The following is a 19,861-nucleotide window of genomic DNA, read 5'->3' on the forward strand; positions in this document are numbered from 1 at the left end:
CTCCGAGCTTCACGTCCCGCTGCTGGGGGTGAGCAGGCCCACCACGGCCACCCACGGGCCTGGCAGCCCTTCGCACGCAGGTGGCTGCGACGAACCACAAGCACAAATACTGCTCGGCGAAATACGGCTCTTCTCTGGGAACCGGCTGCCCTCTAGAGGGTCCGCTCTGGCATGGCGTGAAGCGAACCCGGGGCCTTCCTCGGCCTCCCCGCCGCCATGAGGCAGGGCTGGGGGTCCTGCTCCCACAGCGGTGCGATGGCTTCGCTGGCCACCCTGGGCGATGGGCCCCCTTGACGAGAAAAGCCAGGCGAGCTGGCAGGAGGCTAAAGACCAAGTTTTAACCTGCATAATGCAGACACAGCCCAGCCCCGGCCCTGTCCTGCCCAGCACCCTGGGATGGCCAAGGTCTGTGTCCTCATGGAGGAGATGCTGCTGTGGGACTAACCACAGGACTTGGTGATCCTTGTGGGTGTCCCTTCCAGTTCAGGATATCCTATTATCAGACCTGCCTGACTGGGAGACACAGGGGGTTGCATCACGCCAAGGGGTCATTTCTCCTTCAGCTTGCACAGGTGCTCAGGATTTTAAGTGTTTGCAGCATGGTGCTGATGTCCCCAGCACACAAGTGCTACACGCATGTCCCCCATGCCCATATCCTTACCTGCCCCGTTGCTCTGGCTTGCCAGGCCCCGCTTCTCCACCTTTCCCATGGGCACCCCTGCGTAAGAGATGAGTCAACGCTGAATTAAAAAGATCCCTGTCTTGGGTGCACTCACACCGCTGTGCTCCAGGCAGGGACACCAGGACCAGCTCCCCATAGCCCCCTACACCAGGGCCTCCCCGCGCCGAGCCCCCTCTCCCTGCCACAGCTGACAGCCCTCACTCTTTCCATTTGGAAACCCATTTTTCAGGGGCACATAACTCAGCTGTGAAATTTCACTCCCGGCTAAAACTTGGCTCGGTTCAGCAGCAGAGAGGCTGGAGAGGGCTGGACGTCGTGGCTACAGGTGTGAAAAGCAAAAGCCCTTTTTACAATGAGCTCTTATAACTTGGGAGAAATGGCTTCAATCCCTGCACTGTGCCTTGCCAGGGGCCAGGTTACGTGTGGGCTCAGAATGAATGGGTGAAGGGGGAAAAAACAAACCGAAGCAGCCTGTGGGATGCCATTGCAACCCACCTGGGGAGAGGTGCATCTTGTCCAGGAGGCGTGGGGAGGGAACGGAGAACTCCACCGATGCACTGGGAACAGGGAAGGGGGAATTCTCCCAAGAAAGGGTCAAAAAGAAGCTCACACACCCGCAGAGATCCAGAAGAGCTGGAGGTTGGATAAACACCACTACCATCCGGGGTGGAAATCAGTGAGGAAATGCTCAATTTCTCCTGATCAGGTGGAAATTCCCATCCAAAGGTGGTTCCAAGTCTGGATCAGCCCTCTATCACCGCAGACTGCGAAATTATGTAAAACAGCTGAGAAGAACATGCTTATTCCTGCACAGTGAAAATACCCATCCTGGCATGCCCAGGGCTTGCAGGAAAGGGCCCCGCGATCCTGTGACAACCCCGGTTTTCGGCACCCACCCCATCATAGCCATGGGCCGCGGGACACCCCCAGACACACCACGCTGACACGGTTCTGAAAATCTCAGGAACACTTTTTAATATACAAGAATCAAAAGTACAGCAGTTTTACAATGTAGGAAAATTTAATACATACTATATAAACAACATATTTACATCAGAAATCACTAGGACAGTGGCATTTTTTCACAAATATAAATTAATATTAATTACTGTTTTTTTAGTCAACAGGTTTAAAAGTCCACATTTTTACAGTAAGAGTCCTTCTCTCCCCGGAGGGGAGGTGGAGGTCGGGAGGAAATGAGTGAAAGCAGAATAGTATTTGTGTGTGGATCACTTAAACTGTTCACGTAAGGGCTTCAGAGAGCTGTTAAGTACCCACCCTGCTTGGGCACCACATCGCCTGTCTGCAGCAGGTTTTGGTCTGCAGGATTTCCATCATCTGAATTCAAAACTTTACACCATTTCCAAAGGGGTCAGGCTGAAAAATTCTTTTAAACAAAGAAACAAAGAAAAAACCTACAGCATTTTGCTACTTTCTCCTGCAAAGAGGCTAGAGGGAACCCCGCAGCTGGCTCAGAGGGAAGAGCTGTACCAGATGCTGACACAGACACTGCAGTAACGTTTTTGGCTGTGGACCTGTCCCCTGCGACCCAATTCACACCCAAGTGACTATGTCTGGTTATGGTCCCTATTCTGATGGGACATAAAATGTGTGTGCACGCGTGCGTGTGCTTGGGGAGGACTTTCCCCCAAATCGAGTTCTCCAGCTTTATTAAAGTCCAACCCAGCGAAGACCCACCCCCGTGAGCAAACCAAACTAGGTGACTGTTCAGTATCAGGCCAATGTGACAGTGGGGACCGCTCTTTGCTGGATATAGACAAAGATTTTGCTGTTGCACTGGTTTCAAGAAGGAAACCCCAAACCACCTCACCCCTGCAACACAGGACAAGCAGAACTCCTCGTGTATGGACACAGAAAATGCCTCCCACTGAGGTTCAGTTTTCCTGCACCAACCATAACACTGGTCTGGCCAGTACTGCCTCTTGCTACGACTTGTATGGCACAAACTTTCCATCACGATAGCACCACGTTGTGAACGAAAAGAGCAATTTCTCTTCGCCCCTCTGAGGTTTCTTCCATTTTCACATTAAAAGCTAATACCTCTGAAAAGAAAGGACCTCTTTGTTGAATACCACAGCAAGCGCGCCTGCAATCACAGCTTAGTGAAATACGCGGCGTTAACACGCTATCTCAACACCTCCTCCCCCCCGCCAGCCCCAGGGGCCCTGTGGAAGACTTGCCCTCGCCTCCCGCGCAGATGAGCACAAGCATAACACTTACTCGGGGCAGCGCAGCGCTGCCCATGCTGGTTCCCCCTCTACAGAAGCAAAACTGCTTCTGGTGAGTCTGGTGAAGTTTGGTGAGTTTGGTGAAGTCTTGCAAAAGAAGAATAAAATACAAGCTGGCATCCCAGAGCCACGACTTGATGTCTATATCCACACTGAGCTTGGCCCCAAGAGGCCCGGTGCTTGCCCAGCACGCAGCAGCACAGGGTTGTGGCCTGCTGCTAAAGCATCACGGTGGTGTTGGGCACTTTTCTGAAGGCGCAGTGGGACACAGCAGCGGGCTCTGAGCAGGGTGTGCACGCCGTGACTTCAAGGGACCCAACTCCTTCGGCTCCGGGCAGAGGGGAGAGGCAGGGGATTAGTGTCAATTTGTGTGCGCCTTCCAAAGTACTGGTTGGAGTGGGGAAGCCAGCCCTCAACACCCCTCAGTCTTTCAGGGAAAGGACATCACAGCTTATTAGGGTCATATACTGGCATCTTAACAGGATCCCCAACTTCTGCCCCCCATCAAGAAGAGCGGTCAGGAACAGCCTGATCTTTAATACTGAGCTCCAGATGACGCATCCCCAGAAACCGTGCTCTGGGCAGCCCAGCTGTTGGGAGAGCTCTGTAGTCTGCAGAGACGTGACTCTACTACCCAAGGCCTCGAACCTAAAAACAAATCACCCACTCGACTTCTCGCCAGCAACCTGTGTGTAACCACTCACACCATGCCACCAGCCGGGCACTGTTCTGCATCGTATGCAGTGACTCGAACACTTGGAGGAATGTTTGCTCTGAAGCCCACCGAGCTGGGCTGCAAACCCCTCTTCTCCCTCTGCTATGCTGGGCTTCTAAGACGTGCTCCAGGGATTTTTAAGTACCTAGTCCTGAATTCCTCATTTTCTCCCTGCTCACTGAAGTGCTAAGCTCCCAGGTACATTTCCAATTCAGGCAGACAGCAGTAGCAGTGCTGTTACTCTCAGCAATTCAGAGCTACTGCTGAACGGTGCCGGGAAGGTGACTGGTGACAATTGCCTGGACAGAGATTAGTCTCTGGATTCCCATTTAACTCTGCTCTACCACCCCTTACCTTTCAGTTGTATTACAGGTCTGTGATCACTGTTTTGTGAAGCACAGAGAGAAATGCCCAGAAAGCAGAGTACTTCAGTGGCAGGGAGATTAGGAGCTTCAAGGTCCCCGGATGCCTAGAGCCATCTTTTGTCCTGGTACCTTGCAGCTCCCAGCCAGCATCTGTGTTAATTCCTGGACATCCAAGCCGCCCATGTCAGAAGAGAAGAGGAGTTTTGTTATGAATTCCTGAGCCCTGTCCACTGGTAAATACTGCTCTCACCCCAGTTTCTTTCCTAGTCATTATAAGTGAGCTTAGCTTTTGCTAAGGAAGTCTGTCTTTCTTCACATATCCCAAAGACTCCCAGAGTCAAGACTTGACAGTTCCAGCCCTGGATCCCCCACCCCTTGTCTGCTGCAGGGGACACAATGGCAGTCAGAGCAGTTTCTTGAAATGGTTAAAGACATAAGAAATGACAATGTGGCCAGAAAAGTGATGGATTGTCACCAGCAAGGCTCCTGCTCCTTTGGAGTCACTCTGAAGTGACATTGAGCCCCTCTTTCAACCAAGCCCTGTGACAGCAACAGCTTGGCTGCTGAGGGACCCTCCTGGAATATGTCCTCCCAGTGGCCTATGCTGGTTACACACAAAGCCCAGCCCAACCAGTTTATCCCCAATCCCAAAGCAGCATCTGTCATGTAACATCAAGTCAGCGCAGGCACACGGCCTTCTGCACAATCCTAAGCAGCAGCAATCCGCCTTCTTGGTTTTGGGGAAACACTGTGGTTGGGGAAAATTCCCTTGCGCCCATTGGACTGGAGGAAACAAAACCAAAGCAAAAAATGAGGCAGTAAGTCTGGTTCCAACGTTCAATGGGAGAAAGGGGGGAAAGGAAATGGGAATCCAGAACAGAACTGAGAGTGAGGGAGAGTCTTCTACCTGCTCCCCCAAAATCCTCCTTGACCCAGCAAAGATGATAGCAGCATGTTCAGAGTTTCTGGCTGTTGCATCAGACCAAGTATTTCAAGAAGTGCGCTTCCCCCCCTTGGTCACTTTATGTTTTCCGAATATTCCAGTTATAATCTGGATTGTTTTTCTGTTCTAACGACCTATCCAGAGGTGACCTGTGATCGAGGGGCGACTTGGAGTCGTGAGGAGATTTCTGAGAGGGGGGTGAGCGAGGGTCCGACACTGCGGGGTGAGGTGGAGGGAGAGGCTGTTTGTAATCTCCCGATTTGTCTGCGTGGAAGGACCGGTAGTGGTCCGAAGGTCCTTGGCCATGGTATCCCATGGGTGGCCTGTGATCAGACATCCGTCGGAAATCCTGCTGGTGGTAATTCTGAGGCCTGAACTCATCGGATCGTCGGCGCTTGGAGTCGTGGTGGTGCCTGCAGAGAGAAAATGGATGGATATGAGGGAATGGATTGGATGGATGGACGGAGATCAGCTCCCCAAGGAAAGCCTGTCCACCACCGCTGGGTGTATCGACGTGAACTCCTCCCACCCTTCCCGAGAGGAACGAGAATTACCTGTCATAATAATCTCGGTGGCCTCTGTGGTCTCGGTCACTGTTGTACTGTTCATAGGGCCTCTTACGGGAGAGGTTATTTGGTCTGTAATTCCCAGAGCTTCGGTGGGGGTCTCCACGAGATCGCCGGTCCCCGTAGTGGTGGTCCTTGTACCAGTGCTGCTCATATTGGTGGTGCCGCTCCCCACCCCACACCTGGTTGCTGTTGCCGCCGTAGTTGAACTTTCGATCTCTCTGCCAGTCTCCCCTGTCTGCAATGAGGAAAGCATTAATTAAATGTCATTTATACTTTAGGTTAAGCCCATTACTTCCTTGTTGAATTCTCAGAGAAATTAGAACTATTACCATTGGAACTTTCTCCTCCCTAAGCCAAGTGGACCCCATTTTATTCTTTTAATTCCTTTACCATTATTCTATCAAATCTTACTCTGCCCAATTCTTAAACTTTTGACCACTCCATCATCACGTTTTCTAGTCCAGCAATAAGTACAGTGAAAAAACGTGTTCCATCTCCCCACCTTTAAACCTGACCAGCCACAAATCCTGGAATTATTTGTGTCCAAGAGCAAGCAGCCTGTAGGTTAAGAGGAATGGTTTCCTTTGGTTCCCCAGGGCTCACCTGTGTTGCTGAAATGCCTCTTGTTGGGATGGCCGTAGTTGTCACGGGGGTGCCCATGCATCTGCTGCGGGGCATGGGAAGGGGGCAGGTGGAGCTTCTGGGAATGAGGATTGTGAGGCACGTGGGACTGGGACATCACAGAATCGCGGCTGGAGCCTGAAGGCTCTGGGCGGAACGGCTTCTTCATGCTGGACATGTCCTCCTTCTTCTTCTGCTCCTGCAAGGGGCGAGAGAGGGTTACAGCTCAGCTGCTCTTCCACCAGAAGACTCAGACTACATGAGCGATGGCCCAGTCTGTCGGGCTCTGGGTTTGTCTGGAGATTCCCCAGGCTGTGGGCCCCCACCTCGTCCTGAGGGCTTTGTCAATCAGCTGTGCCCAAGCGTGGGCAAGTGCAACAAGTTTTAAAGAGAGCAACTGGAGGGAAGGCACTTGAGATCTCACCTCCTCTTCCTGCGATCTTTTCTTATGAGCCATCTTGTAGAGTTTGTGCAGTTTTCTGGCATCAAATTCTGTGAACTTTGACACAAATATCCATAGGTTCCTGGAAGGACATAAACTTTTTCTGTTAGTTGCTACATGAGCTGTTCAAGTGCCATCTGCTCTCAAACCAACATTAAATCAGTTCTACCCTCCCTGGAAAACAGTCTCATTCCACCTCAGGACAGGGTGTTTCAGGAGAGTTGGAACCAAGCCCTTCAAAGTGAAATAAAGGATTTTGCACTGGTTTCTCTAAACTAGCTCTGAAATCAGCTTAAATGAAAGAGCACAACTTGCAGACAAAACCCTCACCTGAGACTGGTCAAGGACCGAGTGGGCTACAAAACATGAGATTTCTCTTTTAAAAGCATGTTAAATAAGAGGCAATTGGCACACTCATCCACATAAAACACAGCAGCCTCCAACTGTCATTTTTAAACATCACAGATCAACCAGAGAAAACAAAACGATCCCTCACCTTCTCCATAGCTTGATAAGATCCTGGTCAGTGTAGGCTTTAAGGCACTCAGAGATGCGGTCCCCAATTTTTAGGAGGCAGTTGCGTGTGTGCTCCAGCTGTTCTTGAACCGTCAGTCCCTTATCAGGCTTATCTAGTTGCTTCAGAGCTTTTTTCACTGGTCTCATCCTTTCCTTGCACTTGTAAAAGCAACAGAAAGCAGAAAGTGATTCACTTGGCACAGTGCTCTGCACTGCTCCCTTGTTAATCAGACAGAGCCGAAAGAAGTTTAATAGCATGAGATATTAGCTTTATCTGGCCATTAGGCAAGGAGAAATCAGCTATGAAAACAGCAATTTGTTAGACATGCTGCAGAACATAATCAGGAAAAGATGAGTCTTTCCATCTCTGCTGTTCCCCCAGCCTTTTAGAAGCAAAGGATTTGGTTTGCAAACAGTAAACGCACGCAGGCTGCTCTTGCACTGAGTCTAGGGCAGGCAGGGAAGCAAAACCAAGCATCAACGTGCTGAACGAACAGCCCCAGCTGAAGGAGTGCTCTCAGGAGCCTCCCTGTCCACCCCCGTCTGTGTTCGCTTCCATCTATTGCTTTTACTAGAACTGGGAGATGTGAGGTGAAAGCACCTCCTTTTTCTGCTGCGTGCATCAGCACTTTGCACAGACAGTAAATCAGACAGGTTTCTACTGCCTGACTGGACCTTTCATGCACCGTGGAGGGAAAATAAAATAAAACAAATAAATAAAGATAACACAGGACCTACAGGGAATACACACATTTGAAATTACAGAACTGTTTTCTTAAATATGATATTTCAGCATTTCCCTATGCAAGTCAGGCGAAGGAGCATCTGCCATGACGACTTTCACTAAAAGGCTATTTTTACAACAAGCCTTGCAGGCACGTTTGCTGCGAGAGCATTTACACAGCTAGGGAAGAGCTCACAGCTCAGACAACTCCGTACCAACTACACCATACAAGGTCACCCTCAAAACCCTCCTGTATTTCGCTGCCTAGAACAGCTCCAGTGCCTCCTTGGCTCCTATGGCAGAGAGACTGCCACATAAGGCTGCAAGATCATCTGTAACCCGGGGCTGTCAAACGAATGGTGGCAACTTGTCAGCTGAAGAAGAGAGCCCTTCTGCCTGCTTTGTTGACACGGTGCCCTCCTGTGCCCTGGTTGGCATCCCTTGGCAGAGAGAGGGGACAAACGTGTGCGCAAACACCAAGCTGAATGTTGAAGAGAGCTATCTGAACCCTTTAGCAGCACAATTGTGTGGTGAGAATTGGGAGTTGAAGAGCTTTGAAATTTCTTCCAGCTGTTGTGCTATGTACAGCAGCCAGCTGGTGGACAACTGGTCCAGCTGGTGGGCAAGTGGACAACTCCAGGACAGGGTTGTTCTGCCGTGCTGTCAGACCAGCCAGAGGAAATTGCTGTGGGGCACTATGAAGAGGTTCTCTCCCTGCCAAAGTGGGACATGGATCAGTGCTGTGCACACACCTCGACACCTAAAACGCATCCTCGCAAGCACAAGCAAACCCTGGCTGCCTTAGCAGGGGTCTCTGCAACTGCCATCCAGACTCCCAAGGAAAATACTCACTATGCTGAATGTTTCTTGGTCCAGATCGTCGTCCTCGTCTTCTCCAATGGGGACTGGTTCACTCCCCGCTGTAATGTGGACGGGACCTTGCGATCTCTTCCCTTTACTTCCAGATTTGGCTTCACCACCTTTAGGCTTTACAAGGAGAAATTATGCACATCACATGATGAGCCAGACTGACGGATCCCCAGCGATCCAACTAACAACCTCCACACTATTGATACTGGCAGTTATTAAACCCTGGGCACCGCTCCTACAACTTTCCTCCCAAGATCTCCAACTGTTTTGCTGTAATGCCTCTGTTTAGCTTTATGTCATCCCTGAGGGAGCAGAGAGAAGTCAGAGCCAACGTTTTGGACATGGTTATACTCATGGAGAGAAAAAACAGCACTGAAGACTTGGAAGAGAGGTTAAGCTAAAGAATATAAGCCCCTTGCAGAGGACAGAGCTCAGAGAAGTCTCATGTCTATGAAAACTTGCAATTTCATGAAATTCAGGAGGGCTGGGAAAGGAATAAGGTCTTGCCCCACACTGCTTCGCTGACGTCTCTTCACACAGGCCCTTTAACGAATCATAGGACTTACAGCTTGCCCTTCTGCTCAGAGACTTTCCTATCTCTTAAACTGCTCCTGAGAATACTTCTTACCTTCTCTTTCTTGTCTTTTGTCTTCTTCTTCTCTTTATCACTTTCCTTTTCTTTCTTAGTGCTTGTCTGTTTTTCTTTGTTCTCTTTGTTCTCTTTCTTCTTCTGTTTCTTTTTCACTGGGCTCTTTTCCAAGCCGTCCTCCTAGAAAATCAGACCACAGTCAAAGTTGGAGTCCCTCAACCTCACATACATGCTCTTCCCCAAAACATGCATCCTTCAAAAGCAATCGTTTCTTGAGGCTCATCCAAATTTGCCCTCACACCTCTTTAACCAGACAGCAAGACTGGCACTGCAGTCCACCCAACTTTGAACAAAAGGGCATAAAAATTATACAAAAGCCCCGGTCTGTGACTAACTGGCAAACTGCAGATAAGCACTGCTTTCCTCTGCCAGTTGTGCTGGAGAACGCTCAGTCCATAAGGTAGATACTGATCAGAACACGAACAAAAAGCTTCAGACTACCAGCCAAACCACTCAATGACAGAAGGCTTTCTAAGCAACAGCATGACCTTGGTAGACTCCAGCTTCACCACTGGCTGATGTACTGAAAAGGAGAGGGAAACAATTCTTCTTTCTCTCCTTTATAAGGGCAACAGACTTTGTCCTGAGACAACCTTTCCTCCAAGTCAGTATGTGGATGTGTGTGGCCGTTCTAGCATCCTCCCAAAACATTTACGGCACTAACCTAGAAGAGTGGGTGGGAAAGGTCCTTCTTTCACCCCACAGCTGTATATATGTTTTTGTAAGTTTGCCAGTCTCCTGTGGGAACGCATTCTGTAGCTCCCCTTAACTCCACAGGGCATTTGCCAGGGGTGCTTCTCAAGTTGAGTCTCTGTAGTAGCAATATAGCTCAAGGAAACCTGGAAAAGCCACTATCCACCTTGACTCACCTTGACTTCACCCTCTTCCGACTGGTTGTCTGAGTGCCGAGGAGAGGAGAGTTCGTTCCCATGCTCATCCTTGACTTTGGGAGCCTTGTTCTCTTTCTTTACTCGTGGTTTCCTCTTCTTTAGCTTGCCCTGGAGGAAAGACAGAACAAGTCAGAGCAAGCAAATAACTACAGGTGCTTGCTTGAGGCATCCTCCTTCTCCTGAACATCTCGCGAACAGCTGCAGGTCCTGCAGAGTGCCAGGAAGCCTGAAGAGCCGCAGGAAAGCCTGGTGGGCCCCATATGAAATTAGATAATCAAATTGCAGCCAGCTAGAGGAATTGCCTGTGAGCTTTGAGAGGTCAAGGGGGCATCTCAAGCATCTACAGACTGGCGCATACAGAACAATGACAATGAGGTGACGGGGCCAAAGCTCCCTGATTCCCCCTGTCAACACATATGTCATGGATATTTAACAGAGCACATCACGGTGCAACTTCCAGGTGGGAGAAAAGGAAGGCCAAATATATTTTAAGACAATTTATTCTAAGTTAATTTATGTCCTGTCTGAATAGCTTGAAGCACTTCTTGCTGGGAATTGAGGGAGTTTTCAGCACCCAGCCTTGTCTATTCCATCATTTTTCAAAAAAACTTTCATAAAATGAAGCAGTATTCCCCTCTCAGAAATTGCGTAAAGAAAAGAGCATGAGGTCCCCTGCTTTCCCTCAGTGGCTTGCACACTCAACTTGCACGGTCTGTTTGTAAGTGACCAAGTTGATAATTCAACATGGGAATAAAGTCATACTGGAGACCTTCAGCAAGTATAATAATTAATAACTTGTCCAACATTGATTATCATTTCAGTATCACAGTGCAATCAGACAACAGGCAAGTCCACATTCTCTCACCTAGAAGACACTCAGTGACTTGGCATCACAGGCTGTCTCGCCTCCCACCACCAACCAAGCACTCGTCCTGAAAACCCCAGAATCAAGCAGCCTCATCTCACCTCTTCCCCATCTTTCATGTTTTCTTTCTTGTCCAGATCCTTCTTCAGCAGTTTCAGTAGATAATCAACTCGGGTCTGGAGCTGTTTTCCCTGAGGTTTCTTATCTGTCTCAACAGGTAGGATCTTTGATAAAGAAGAAAAAAAAAATACACCCACATGCACCTATCAAACCTTGGTAAAAGAGATACACTATCAGCAGTCCCTCCAGATCCAGCAAATGGTTGGAGATGCTGCACCTCCTGGGGTGAACAGGAAGGTTCAAGCATTTCTTCCAACCTGTGCACCCACACAGACTCTCCCTCTCTAGCCATATGCAAAGCTCCAAGCAAGAACCCCTCCCCCTTGACCTTTTGCAGGTAAAAGGACCACAGCTCTCTAGATTCTCCAGGATCTTTCTTAAATTAGGGGGCGGGAGCAAAATATATTTGCGATCTTGCATCGCGACGTTGAGTCCATTCTCCTTGATGCACCAGATTTGCTTGTGACAGCCTTGTCACAGCAGCCTTGTACCCTCTGGTAGCTTGAGACATTGGTACAGCTATGGTAGAGAAGAATTTTTATTGGAAAACGAGGCTGCAAGGTACCACTTTGTGGAGGAAGCATAGCAGCTTGCCAGCTAAGGTTACCTTTTTATTTCATTGGAACTTGGGTGGCGTGTCTCAGGCAATGAGAAAATTGCCTTTCTGAACTTCACGTAGGAGGGCTCCCAACCACAGTCTGATCTTTGCTAAAAGCACTCGGGGGAATGTCATGGGAATGCAGCATATTGGCAGCCAAGCAGATGTACAGTCCCAGTGTTCCTCAGCCTGATGCTGCAGTCCACCCTCCTTCCACTGTGCTGACACAATGGATAGCGGCTTATTTTTAACCTGGATCATTTCAGCATGGCCCCCATAAACAGCTCTTATGGGAATGACTGAGGAACAGAGGAACTAAATGGAGGCTTTCCAGCTGGCTTTGCTGCCAGAGCCAGTCGTGTAACTATACCCTCAAAGCTAACACAGACCAGTCTTGACATAAGCAGCGTCAAATCTGTGAAAAATTATTTCCACACAGAACTCAAGCTCAGCTTCTTGTGAGATGCTCAAGGAAATATCAAGTCACGATTATGCAATGCACCCTCTATACCGTGCTTGTAACCACATATGTCAGCATTACTGTTTTCTTCCTGCGGCACTTCACTGTGGTGCATATGGTACCGTTCAGAGAAAATTTACTGCCAATCAAATGAGACAACTCTGCTTTCCATCAAGCATGCAGCATTCCGCAGAGGTCAGTGTTTTCCTCATTATTATTTATTATTATTTTTGGAGTGGTTACAAACATAAACATCTGTTTCTGGAGCAAATCAAGCATGTTCTCTACGAAGACCGTAATGGACCCAATGCAAGTAACATGTAAAGCAACCTACCTTATCAGATAACTTCAATTCCGGATCGGTTTTAATTAGTTCCCAGTTTCCATAACCATGCTCGTAAATTCCCACTAACAAGCGAGAATCCTCCTCCACTCCCCAGTCTACATCAAAATGGGCAGCTTTGACACGGCACGTCAGGCGGTACCTGAAGGCATTCAAACATGAGCTACGTTTAATGCCGCAGGGAGGTAAAGCAAATCCACATATCTAGGCTAGTCTCTTTTCACCACAAAATCCAAATTCCCTGAGCCTCTTTCTGCCACTGCCTGCTTAACTATTCAAACTCACTTCTTTCTTTCCTCTGGGTCTGCGGGGATGGATTTATGCAGCATTTCAAACTCCTCTTCATGCTGGATGATGGATTTCACATTGACTTGGACACCAGAGATCTTGATAGTAGGACCTCTTCTTTTCCCAGGTCCTTTCCCTGCTCAATAATAAAACACAACAACTAAGAGAACTCTTACAGAAAGAATGTTTAGGTAAAGAAAAAAAATGTCAGACATGCAGAGGTCAACACCTTGCTCAAGATTCCTAAGGTCATCTGCTGAGGTAGGCCCCCAAAATTAGTTAACTTTCACTAATTCACTTAGATCTGCAACCCAAACATCTCCCAGTATATCATCATGATCTTAAAAATACATCTAAGTACACTGAAGCAGTTGTTTCAGTAGTTCTGTTCACCTAGAGCAGGCAGATACCCCCTGCTTCAAGTACCAATGGCACAGAACAGCCACACATCGAGTGTGACACCAGCTCCAGATCCAGCTCCACCATGGAGTACACAGCACACGTTTGATTCCCAGTCCCTGAAGCAGTTAAAATACGATCCGTCTGCACTGGGACCCAGCATTAAATAAGCTGATGACTTCAGCTTCGCCCCAGGAAAACTCATGTTCAGCAGAAGCTAACAGACCCAAATGGCACTTTCCAGATTGAGCAGAAGGTTCATGGATTTCTCTCTGCTGGTAAAAGCTGCCTGGCAGAGATGGGATGATTTGAGACCTTGCTTATTTTTCTTGCCTTTGCAATGTGGCACACCACCCCATCCAGCAAGGGAGTGCCTTGCTTTCATCAGCTCCACAAAGCACAACCAAAAATATTATAACAGCAGCAAACGACCCTCTTACCTTCACTTGGATTTTCTTTCAGCTGCTCCTCGTATTCTTGCATTGCTGACACACAGCTGTTGTGGATGAGCTCCCCTAACCGCTTCAGGTCAGCTACAGACTTATCCACCAGCTCCGCATCCCGGGCGATGCACTCCAGCCTGGAAAAAGGGAAAAAAAATTCTAAGTTTTGTATCTGATGCAGCATTTCTCCTCCCGGTCATTCTCTGAGCAATTGTTTCACAGCTTTCAATAGTCAATGAGCGCCGTGTATGTGCGGAGCTGGTGCAGGTAACACAGTTTTAGTCTTTTTTTGGGTCTGATAACTGCACCACAGTGCAGATGCAGTACAACGGACCCAATCCTTTGGATTTTTTAGTCTTAAAGCAAAGGTGAGAACTTCTCAGGCACAACTGACTGTCCGGCGTGCTTTACGCCCTCTCAGTGCTGTCTCAGTGACATTCAGTGCTCAGGAGCTGCCATCTGCTGTCCCTCTTGCCTGGCTGAGGTTCATAACGCCAAGGCCCATACGCAAGCCTTGTGTTTCCCAACCAAAGAGCACAACCAGCTGAAAAAACAGTCATTTCTCAGACAACACACGCAGGGATTCCTGCCTCAGCTCCGAGCCCTCAGTGAGGGCTCCAGCTTTCCAGACCCACCACGCACGCTTGTCTCCCTTTTCCCCTCACTTGTGCTGGGGCACAGCACCAGGGCTCTGCAGACCCAGGCTTGGGGATAGCGTGTGCCTCTCTCCCTTCAAGAGGGATACAGCAGTGAGAGAAACATCCTCCAAATTCAAACTTGAAACTAATATGCATGGAGAAGCTTGAGAAGCATTTTGGGTAGCGTTTGCTGTTCAGAAGCTGCTCCCTCTCCTCTCAAGGCAGAGCAGAAATTCCCCGAGGGCCAGGATCTGCCAGCAGGATGATGCTGTGCACAGCCCAGCACCGCCACCGCTGCCCCAGCTGCTTTTTGGCCAGTGTTTATCGGTGCCCACCAACTGAGCCATGAAGGACCGTACGGCAGTGTTTGGGTTGCGGAGCACATGACAGCAAACTTATCAGGATTGGTGCTGTGCGGGGAGGTTTTGTCAAACACCGACAGCAGCGGGTGCATGGCAGTGCTTACAAACACAACCTTGCCCCCAGGGTAACTCTCAAGCAAATCCAGGCTGGGACTTACCGTTCAAGAGGCAGTCCAAACTTCTTGTAAGCCTTGATAAACCTAAGCAAAAAAAATAAAATAAAATAAAAGAGAAACTAAAGCAACTGCCATAAAAATGGGTCCAATATCACAAATACACTTGAATATATTAATTACAGCCTGCCACATTATCAACCTCACATTCCACTCTGATTAGCTAAGCATCACTCAGGACTGGGAAGCTTCATCCATTAACCCTCACAAAGAGTTTTGTGACCTCGGCTGGAGAAGAACACGACGTTATTATGAATGCTGGATGTTTGACAGATGAGGAAAAAAAAGAGGAGAAACATAACTGTAGTGTAAAGAAAAATTAGAAGAAAGCATTGGCTCACACCATATGGGTAATTATTAACTTCATTTTCCAAGGAGAAAAGAGGCATTAAATCAATGTCATTAGTAATTTCAAGCTCAGGCTATAAGTAACAACCTGTCACAGAGGAGCCAAATGTAGTGCAATGCGTCACAGAGCCTTGCAGACGAGGATTGTTATTTATTTTTATTTCTTATTTTTTATTGTGAAAATCGCTGCCATTACTAACACACAACTTCAAGGCAAGAGTCAGACATCACTGCTGCAACTGAACAGGGCTTTGTGCTGGAGTAGACCCAAAGGCTTCAACTACAGAATATTTTAAAATGAGTTAATTTTTTCCCTTCTCTTTTTCGTCGTGCACTCTTTCAGCCTCTTTCTGCTACAGCACTTTAACCTAAATGGCTGCTACAGTCACGTTGCAACACCTCCTTCTTCCTCTATGGTTTCAGGGCTGGATACGGGGCAGCTACCACAATGCAAAAAGTTTGACCATCTCCTATTTAAAAATGCATTTCTCAGAGACAGAGGCAAGGAAAACTCACAAACCCTTTTCCATCTTTGGCTGAACCTCTGGGCAGAGCCTTAAGACAAAAGCCTGAGGGAAAGGCTCAAAAATTAGAAGAAAATACAAGAAGAAAAGAATACTTCGGAATTCAGCCCCCAGCTGACTTGTGGAACACAGTGCAGAGAGGATATACTACTGCTCTGATTGACTGGACCACTGCTTCTCATGGGGTTATTTTGCCAGACAGAGCTTGCCTTTAACTTCAACTTAAATTGTCAAGACTACAGCCAGAAAAATATTGGGAAGGCCAGAGCCTTTGGCTTCTCCAGCTCCATCTCATGGCACCTAAAATCTCATGTGTAATATGGAATTAGCTCACTCCACTCAGCCCTGCTGCGCAGTTACAAGGATTAATTTTAGGAAGGTAGCAGTTTCACTGCTGATAATCTAGCCTATTTTGGCCAGACGTGAATGTTAAAGTCAGCAGCAAACTGAATTATACAAAAGTGCAGAAGCTGTCCCAAAGACAGCTTCACCTAAACCACCTATGTGCTTATATCTGAATATCTCCTGTATTAACTTGGGCTTTTCTACACCTGCATGGGGTTTCTGTATTTTTGTAAGCTGTCTCTTGTGCTCACACTGACCTCCGGATTTCAGCATCAGTAAATCCTTCCACGGTATCTTTTCTAACACTCCGAGGACGTCCCCTGCGCTTTGGTCTCTTCTCGTCATCGGTGTCATCAGTCTCGCTTTCTGATCCAGATGATCTCTGAAGCCTTCTCTTAGTTTCCGCATCCGATTCACTGTCATTCGTTTGTGCCTGCATGCAGCAGAAAGACAGCACTACAGTTAACAACTGCTAATCTGCTAATCTTTTCCATCCCTCTTGTGCACTGGCATTATTTCTTGTTGAGACTGAAACACCTCAGCATCTCTTCCTGAAGATGCAGAAGCCCATGTAATCAAACCAGAATGGGTATACACACTCTTGCAGTTTCTGGCTAGCTAAGTCTCCAGTGCTCATCCTCTCTTTACAGTCTTTACAGTTTCACAACTGCATTTTGATTTACTGAAGCATAAGACACGCTAAACACATTGATTTTCCGTGGTTTTGTGCCACAGTTCCTAAGGCTCCTTGATAGCTGGGGTGTTTTGAAGACAAGGAGACCTCAGAAGTAATCTACAATCATCAGATACGAATTATCCTTCTGTTTAATTTTCACTTAAAAACTTCCCCAGCTTATCCCAGAGAACAGTTAATAACACTCAAAGTCCCAAATCCCAACAGAGTTTCTTTGCACAACCTGCTCCCTGTTGGATTTGGGTAGATCACATCACCTAAAAACGGACTTGGGATGACAGTATCTCTTTTTGCCTGCAAGAGCCACATTTAGGCAAGAATAGTGCAGGGAGTTCTGGAGCCCAATGGAAAGCAGCAGTCTGGAAATGACAAAAACCACAGAAGATCTGCATTATACAGTTGGTTATTTTTCCCTGTGCTCACTACAGGTTCTTTTTGCTTACACAGCATGAGTTGTACCAAACCCAATATAGGCTTTCAGACTGCATTATGAACCGTGGGCCCAATGCATGATGCCAACAAGAAACCAACGCGCTGTCTCTGTGGGTTACTCCTAACCAGCTTCAGAGAAGGGGAAGAAGCACTCAGATGGCAGGAAAGCTTCCTCTTGAGCACTGCCTTTGCCAGCTTTGGCCTCCAGCCTCTCGGCTCCTCGAGATGTGCTGTACCTTTTTAGTCGAGCTACGGATGCGAGGCAGCATGTAGATTTCCTCCAATTCTTTCTGCCTTTCTTCCTCCTCCACCTTTTTCCTCTGCTCCTCTGGAATGATATCGTCCCAGTCCTTCTGGGACCGCTCGTCCAGCTCCATCTCTTCCTCCTCCATGGTTGCAAAGTTGGCCACCTTTTATAAGCAAAGGAACACTTTTAGAAATTCCCACCCCTGGCAGGAATACCCCAGAGCTGTCTGCTAAGCCTCAGCTTCTTCTCCATAGGAATTTTGCCAACATTTCCATGATTACTATATAATTGATCCCTATGTCACTACATTCCTGGTTCTTTGCCATGTGTTTGGGCTAACAGCTCTTGAGGAAGTACGTGCAGCTTAAAAAGTACTGCTGAGCCTCACGAAGTTACCGGGTTTGTTTCCAAATTTGGTAAGTTCTGCATTTTATTCACAGCCTTCATGACCACTTAAAAGGAAACGAATACCTACACATCTGCCCAGCTCCCAAACCCAGACAGCCCCTCAGAAAACTGCTTTGTACAGGTCACTTCTCACCGGGCCTGATTTGTCCTGTCCACCACTGACCTCACCTCCGTGGCAAGACGTGGGGACTCACGTTTTGGCACCCCACTGCAGAGCCCAGGGTCTGTACCTTGAACTGCGAGAGAAGCTCGTCGGTGGCACTGGTGGACACTTCGTTCTCTCGTGTTTCAGCCAAACGCAAAATCTCGTCGATGTCCATCTCCTACCAGTCAGGAAGAAACAGCGATAAAGCGGAGGGGGCCGAGCGCAGGAAGAAACGAGAGGCTTTGAGAATAGACTGCGGGGTGCAAGAGCTAAATAGGGATTGTGCTGATACGAGCTAAATAAAGTGCAAATATCTGCAAGGTGTCATCACCCAGGGCAGGGATGAACTATCTCAAGTGGTACAAGAGAGTATAAATGCAGGTGATAGAATAAAAGGAACATCAAGGCTGAGCAGCAGGGGAAATTCCCAGGCAGTGAGATGTATCAGCTGTTTCCCTCAGGGGAAGCTCTGCTACTTGGGCCGTTAAGAGAATTGGTCAGAGCACTCAATAAGAAACTGCCGAGCAACGCCACGCTGAGAAGGGAGGGAGTGACCTATTCGACTTTATTACTGACTCCAGCATCTCTATGCGAACAAACCAAAAAAAGCAGGCTGGAGAGATGCTCAGAGGAGGCAGGGAGAGAAGCCCTCATTAGGCCATGCTATAGCCAGCTCGTGAATCCCAGGGAGCTGAGGGGCTCTCTTGGTGACCATTCCTCCAGCAAGGAGGCTCTTCTCAGCCCTCATCCCCACCCCTGAGCTCTCTTCCTTCAGTTTCCTGGGACTCACAGGCTCCCTGTTCACCAACCTGCTCTCGTGCACAGGGCAAGTACGAAGAGGGAGCAGTCAGAGAGGGATTACCAACAGCGATGTTATTTCAATTTCAAACTACCTGAGGCTCTGACTCTTCCCCTTCAAGTTCCTTGAAGAGATCTTCAGCTCCAAATTTCAGAATAGCCGTCAGCTCTTCTTTGTTGAACGGATTTGAACTGCAAGCAGAAAAGCGAATGCAGAAGGGTTTGGAGCTGTTAACTCAGCTTTGTCACAGCACAAAACCATACCAAAGTTACTCCTAATTTAAGCAAGAAGCAAGCTTTCTCCCCAGCACTAAAAAGAAGCCTTTTTATTCATCTTTTCTGCTCTGGTATGGACATCTACTATTAGAGGAAAAACCTCTGTCTATTGAGGGGAATTGGGAAGAGTCTGAGGTCGCTGCAGCTGTTCCCTGATACCACCAACAGCTTTTCTCAGACCAGGAAGATCTCTGGTAGAAAAACTGAAGGAAAAAGAGGCAATGCCTTTCAATCTCTGATCATCTTTATCCTATGTGTCCAAATTAATGACTGCATGAGCCAAATTAGTAGAAGGTGCCTTAATTTGTTAGTGGAAGGTGCCTTTATTTATTAGTGGAAGCTCTCTTCTCCCCCATACCCTATCAAACAAATATTGGCAGGTATCAGAAGGTGAAGCTGGTTATGCCACGTGCTGTGTCAGATCTCCCTGCCTCCCGACACAATCGCTTACTTGGATCGCCCAGAGTTGTTGTCCAGAACAGTCCGGCCAGTGGTGTCCATACGCTGGATCACCAAATGATCCAGCACCATTTTCTTCTTGGCCCTCTCAATGATCTCCTCCTCTACCGTACCCTTTGTGACCAGCCGGTAAATATTCACCTGAAGGGTAGGAGAAGAACAAAGCTATTTCCAGGACCTGAATGTGCTCTGCTGACACAGGAATGCATCCCTGAGTTGTTTCAAAGGAGACTCCCCTGCTGACATGGTCCTTTCACGTAC

The 19,861-nt window shown here is 48.1% G+C and overlaps 1 protein-coding gene across 16 annotated transcripts in view; it reads right to left on the bottom strand.

Moving 5' to 3' along the window:
• Positions 1–1,634: 1,634 nt before the first annotated feature.
• CHD2 (chromodomain helicase DNA binding protein 2) overlaps positions 1,635–19,861 on the bottom strand; it is a 97,115-nt gene continuing 78,888 nt past the window's right edge. For all 16 annotated transcript variants that reach the window (XM_083849864.1, XM_083849865.1, XM_083849859.1 and 13 more), the window contains 18 exons: positions 19,593–19,741; positions 18,961–19,057; positions 18,153–18,245; positions 17,504–17,677; positions 16,399–16,574; positions 14,910–14,951; positions 13,749–13,888; positions 12,907–13,045; positions 12,613–12,763; positions 11,202–11,324; positions 10,215–10,343; positions 9,325–9,465; positions 8,679–8,813; positions 7,083–7,261; positions 6,569–6,668; positions 6,127–6,343; positions 5,509–5,758; positions 1,635–5,367 (listed from right to left, as the gene is read on the bottom strand). In XM_083849864.1, coding sequence (XP_083705990.1) covers positions 5,034–5,367; positions 5,509–5,758; positions 6,127–6,343; positions 6,569–6,668; positions 7,083–7,261; positions 8,679–8,813; positions 9,325–9,465; positions 10,215–10,343; positions 11,202–11,324; positions 12,613–12,763; positions 12,907–13,045; positions 13,749–13,888; positions 14,910–14,951; positions 16,399–16,574; positions 17,504–17,677; positions 18,153–18,245; positions 18,961–19,057; positions 19,593–19,741 — 2,769 coding nt within the window. In that variant the 3' untranslated portion in view covers positions 1,635–5,033. The remainder of the gene's footprint in view (positions 5,368–5,508; positions 5,759–6,126; positions 6,344–6,568; positions 6,669–7,082; positions 7,262–8,678; positions 8,814–9,324; positions 9,466–10,214; positions 10,344–11,201; positions 11,325–12,612; positions 12,764–12,906; positions 13,046–13,748; positions 13,889–14,909; positions 14,952–16,398; positions 16,575–17,503; positions 17,678–18,152; positions 18,246–18,960; positions 19,058–19,592; positions 19,742–19,861) is intronic.

Source organism: Anser anser (genome assembly GCF_964211835.1).
Source record: "Anser anser genome assembly, chromosome: 10".
NCBI lineage: Eukaryota > Metazoa > Chordata > Aves > Anseriformes > Anatidae > Anser > Anser anser.